The sequence below is a fragment of the Brassica oleracea genome, chromosome C2 (assembly GCF_000695525.1).
Source record: "Brassica oleracea var. oleracea cultivar TO1000 chromosome C2, BOL, whole genome shotgun sequence".
Classification (NCBI taxonomy): domain Eukaryota; kingdom Viridiplantae; phylum Streptophyta; class Magnoliopsida; order Brassicales; family Brassicaceae; genus Brassica; species Brassica oleracea.
Genome location: NC_027749.1, coordinates 7,112,797 through 7,118,450, shown reverse-complemented (window position 1 = coordinate 7,118,450; position 5,654 = coordinate 7,112,797). Strand labels below are relative to the sequence as shown.

Genomic DNA, 5,654 nt, shown 5'->3' with positions numbered 1-5,654 from the left:
GATGTTTAATGCTTAATGAACTTTTTCTATTTTTTAAAAAAAATTGTGTATTTACTTATTATTATATATATAATTCATATATTATATATTTACATTATTTACTTATTATTTATTTTCCTGTATATGTATTTCCATTTCTTGTACTTTTTATTTACTTAATATCTCTATTTTACATTTTAAGATAGATGTTTAAATCTTAATGTACTTTTTCCATTTTTTAAAATGTTTATTTCAATTTATTTTATTTTTTATTTACGTAATATCTATATTTTATATTTTAATATAGATATGTAAATCTTAATGTACTTTTTCATTTTTTTAAATTGTGTATTTACTTATATTATATATTTTACATTTTAATATAGATGTTTAATGCGTAATGAACTTTTTCCATTTAAAAAAAAAAATTTGTGTATTTACTTATTATTATATATATAATTCATATATTATATATTTACATTATTTACTTATTATTTATTTTCCTGTAAATGTATTTCCATTTCTTGAACTTTTTATTTACTTAATATCTCTATTTTACATTTTAAGATAGATGTTTAAATCTTAATGTAATTTTCCATTTTTAAATGCCGTATTTACTTATATTATATATTTACATTATTTACTTATTATTTATTTTCCTGTAAATGTATTTCCATTTCTTGAACTTTTTATTTACTTAATATCTCTATTCTTAATTTTAAGATAGATGTTTAAATCTTAATGTAAAGTTTTCATTTTCTTTAAATTTTATATTTCCATTTGTTATACTTTGTATTTACGTAATATCTATATTTTAATTTTTAAGATATATTTTTAAATCTTAATGTAATTTTCCATTTTTAAATTGCGTATTTACTTATATTATATATTTACTTATTATTTATTTTTCTTTATATTGTGTATTTCTATTTCTTATACTTTCTATTTACTAATAATTTTATATTTTAAGATAGATTTACATTTTAAGATAGATGTTTAAATACTAATTTACTTTTTCGATTTTTTTTAAATTGTGTATTTCCTTTTCTTATACTTTCTATATGCGTAATATCTATATTTTACATTTTAAGATAGCTGTTTAAATATTAATATACTTTTTCCATTGTTTTTAAGTTGTGTATTTCTTTTTCTTATACTTTCTATTTACTTAATATCTATATTTTACATTTTAAGATAGATGTTTAATATTTAATGTACTCTTTACATATTTTAAAATTATGCATTTACTTATTATTGTATATATAATTCATATATTTATATATTTATAATATTTACTTATTATTTACTTTTCTATATAGTGAGTGTTTCTCTTTCTTATACTTTATTTAGTTAATATCAATATTTTATATTTTAAGATAGATGTTTAAATCTTAATGTTTTTTTCCATTTTTAATTTAAAACGGCAATGTTTAATAGAAGAACTTGGACAAATAGTCAAATAGTTATATTTATGTTTTTTTTTTTTTTATAAAATGGTAATGTTACATTATGGAGATAAGCCGTCTTTTTTAAAAGTGAAAAATGGTAATTTTACATATGTTTAATTATGTTGTATGTTTACATATTATTGTTATTTTTAAATGTAAAATGGTAATCTTACATATGTTTTAGTGTTTTAGTGTTTGAAATATGTATAATTATTAAAATATACATATTTTCCTATTTAATTATATTGAATTGTTCATTAATATTATAATAGAAAATTAAAACACTAAGATGTATAGTTTATTTTGTATGCACAACTTATATAATCGAAGTAAAAATATTTTGTATATTTTAATAATATTACAAAAAATAAGGATGATAATACAACATTTCATAATAGTATGATAGAAAGTAAACAATAATATTACATTTAAATAGTAAAAAATATGTAAACATACAGCATATATATTAAATTCCGCTGATATATTTTAGATATTTGTAATATTACAATATTACATTCATACTATTATAATAATATTTTCTTATAATAGATATTATAACACAATATAATTCTCCATAATAGTATGAATTATATTTTAATAATATTATCTCCATAATAGATAATACAACTTCATTACCAATTATAATTATAATGTTTTTAAAGATAAAATATTATAATAAAATGTTGATAACGTAAATTATTATTTATTTTTTTCAATATACATATATCTTGTTCAATGTTTCTATTCTTATTAATAATTGCCACAGAAATAAAATGTATATCCACAATAATAGTAAGAAGATTATGACATAAATACGTTTTATATTTATTATATAGATTAATCTTCCAAACTTAAACTATTATATTATATATGAATAATGTTTTAAAATAAATATAATTTCTGATTTAAAAAAAATAAAAACAACAAATGGTTATTTTCAAATAATGGATGTAATTTACATTATACTATCATTTAACAAGTATTAGATACGTTTTGATATATCATTATTTTCTATTTCCAAAAACAAATAAATTGTTAAACATCAATATCATCTAGGTTAAATATACTAACAGCACAAATTCAAACATCACAAAAAATATTTACATAAATATTATAATACAATAATTTAATCAAAAATTACAATTCAAAAAAAAATATTCAAAAAATAGTTATATACTTAATATTTGAAAATCAAAGATATTTTTGCTAAAATTGTACTTACCTGGCTAAGGAGATCGACCATCTTTTTACAGATCGATCGATTGTTGAGCATATGGTCGATCCGAAAATACTCTACAGTTTAATTAAATATCTAAAACATTTATTTCAACACTCAACAAATGGTTTTGCTAAATATGATAACTAGATAGCCAACAAAATTATAAAAAAATATTTAAATAGTAAAAAATATGTTAATTTAACGTGTTAAAATTTAAAAATAAATTTTAAATGTGACATGCATCTTAACATTTATATAAATATATATCATAATCTAAATATAAATAATTTAACAACTTAAATTAGAAAAAAATAAAAATTTCGGGCGTAGCCCAGGTTAATCTCTAGTAGTACTATGAAAATGAAAATATAGAAGTGGGCAAATCTTTAGAGAACAGCAGAGAGGTAGGCCCATCTTTCTCTCTCTACAGACATGAGAATCATGCTTTTGTCTCTCTCTACTCCATTCCCCACGATTATAAGCACTAATCTCGAGATGATAAAGAAACAACCTCCCTCCCTCCCTCTTGTTTCAAAGGTCTCTTCCTTTTTGGGCGGGTCTTCAGGAAAGTTTGGATTGTTCTGTTTTAAGGGACGTTTCTTTTGTTTCTTGTACTTCAGGTAGTGTGTCACGCTTTTTCTTCTAACTAACTGTGGAACCTTGTGACGACTCTATCATTATTCTTCTGAGCTCTTGTCTGGCCCTTGTAATAAAAGTCTCTGTTTTGTTCTATTGTTAAGGTTTCTCTTCCCCTCTCACACTGCTTTTGTTTGGTGAATAATAATTTGAGTTTTTGTTAGGATATTAAAAGGTTTGTCTGAAATCAATCTCTCCTTGTTTGTTATAGTGATGGCTACTGAGGAGAAGCCTCTTGATTCAAGCCATGGTGACTCTACCACTTCTTCAAATCAGGTACATACAACATATGTATATGTATGCAAGTATGAATTAGACATGTCTATAATAAAAATTGTGGTTTTGATGATGAGAGCTTTTTTTGTTTTAATTGCTTGATATGTATAAAAATTAGTAATTTTGGAGCAGATCAAATTGTTATGGTAACCTTAGTGTCTGATTAGTGTTGCTAACTGATATGTTGTTTTTGACCCAGGAAAAAAAAACTGATATGTTGTTTAAGTCTAATAGAACTCTTTTGTTACTTTCATCTTTGTTCTTAACAAGAAGGCAGAAGGATCATATGCTATAACAGAAGGGACTTCTACAAATGTTCAACAATGGAGGAGAAAGAACCTATCTTTGCAGATACCCTCAAGAGCAACTGGTCTCTCTCCTGAAGACTCAGTTGTAATCAAAATGCCTCCAACTCCTAGTCCAACTCCAAGAAGAGTGAACTTCTCTTTGACTTCAACTTCTCCTGGTCCTGCTTCTTCTAATGTTCCTCCCCGGGGAAAATCTTCCCTGAAGAATATAATCCCAAAAGCTGGCTTCAAACCAAAAACCTCTCATACCGATATCGAAAAGGGACAAGGGGATGTTGTATCTTCTCCTTCTTCATTGCAGGAGAAGGCTTCAATATCGAGATCACTATCACTCTCAAAGCTGTTTACCCCTAGGATCAAGAGAACCTCATCTCTACCTGTGACTTCCATTGTTCTTTCAAAGTCAGAGTCAGCTCATGGAGGAAGCAACGCTGCTCCTCAAACTCCAAGTGTAAGCTTTCTTTTTTATCTTGTGAAGTATCTTACAACCGTTTAGGTACACTTATACTTGGTATTGCAGAGCAAAGGAAGGGTGCAGATAGCTAGATCTCTCTCTGTGCCTGTTAATGACAAGGAAGCAAGCTTAAAGAGAAATGACTCATTCTTCAGAGTCATTCCTTCTACTCCTCGTGTAAAGGAAGGAGACGTTTTCTCAAATGCATCAGAGGCTGGTAATACCGGTAAGTAAGTCCATGGTTCTATCGGTTTTATAATTATATGTTTAATTCACTGTAAATCTATTGAAACAGAAACATGTGAAGCTGATGGAGAAGACATACCTGAGGAAGAAGCAGTGTGTAGGATTTGTTTGGTGGATCTCTGTGAAGGAGGAGAGACTTTGAAAATGGAGTGTAGTTGCAAAGGAGAACTTGCTCTTGCCCACAAAGACTGTGCTCTTAAATGGTTCACCATAAAGGGTAACAAAACCTGTGAGGTGTGTAAACAAGAAGTCAAGAACTTACCTGTAACACTCCTAAGGATCCAAAGCATTCAAAATTCTGGTGTTCATCAGCTTGATATCACTGGTTACAGGTAATTAAAAAAGAATACTAACATTCTTGTCCAAAGTTTCTGCAAGAAGTTAGAACTTTATAGAGTGTTCAAACATTCTAAAGTTTTGTTCAAACATTCTAAAACTTTCTTTTGGTTAAATGGTTATTTATTTACAGAGTTTGGCAGGAGATCCCGGTTCTAGTAATCATCAGTATGCTTGCTTACTTCTGCTTCCTTGAGCAGCTCCTGGTATTCCATCTCTACTGTTTTATATAAACAACAAGAATCATCAGGATTTAGACATTCATACACAGATTAACAGTTAGTTTCATTTGCAGGTTGAGAAAATGGGTACGAGTGCAATAGCGATATCACTGCCATTTTCTTGTATTCTTGGTCTTCTTGCATCCATGACCGCATCAACCATGGGTATGTACCTATCTTTTTGAAAAAACATTTTCAATGTGCTCCCTCCTTTTATCCGAAATGTTTTTGGTTATGGTTTAAATCTTTGTGCAGTGATGAGAAGATCTGTGTGGATATACGCATCAGTCCAGTTTGCTTTGGTGGTTCTCTTCGCCCATGTATTCTACTCCGTGGTTGGTACTCTTCAACGCATCTCTTCATTAACCTTCCGTTATGATACTGTTAAAATCCCATGTCTTGGTTCGAAACAGGTGGAGTTGCAACCAGTTCTGTCAGTTCTCCTGTCAACATTTGCTGGATTTGGTGTCTGCATATGCGGAAGTTCAGTGATGGTTGAGTTTGTGAGATGGAAACGTAGATGGCGAGCCA

At 27.2% G+C, this 5,654-nt stretch overlaps 1 protein-coding gene across 10 annotated transcripts in view; it reads left to right on the top strand.

The window, feature by feature from the left end:
• The first annotated feature begins 3,032 nt into the window (after positions 1 to 3,032).
• The window catches only part of LOC106327617 (E3 ubiquitin-protein ligase MARCH11-like), a 3,021-nt gene continuing 399 nt past the window's right edge, over positions 3,033 to 5,654 (top strand). The window contains exons 1-10 of one of the 10 annotated variants that reach the window (XM_013765812.1): positions 3,033 to 3,050; positions 3,267 to 3,386; positions 3,494 to 3,558; positions 3,829 to 4,317; positions 4,387 to 4,546; positions 4,616 to 4,898; positions 5,036 to 5,108; positions 5,198 to 5,288; positions 5,379 to 5,458; positions 5,537 to 5,651. In XM_013765812.1, the coding sequence (XP_013621266.1) occupies positions 3,496 to 3,558; positions 3,829 to 4,317; positions 4,387 to 4,546; positions 4,616 to 4,898; positions 5,036 to 5,108; positions 5,198 to 5,288; positions 5,379 to 5,458; positions 5,537 to 5,651 (1,354 nt within the window). In that variant the 5' untranslated portion in view covers positions 3,033 to 3,050; positions 3,267 to 3,386; positions 3,494 to 3,495. The other 9 variants (XM_013765815.1, XM_013765811.1, XM_013765817.1 and 6 more) reach the window with 9 other exon arrangements.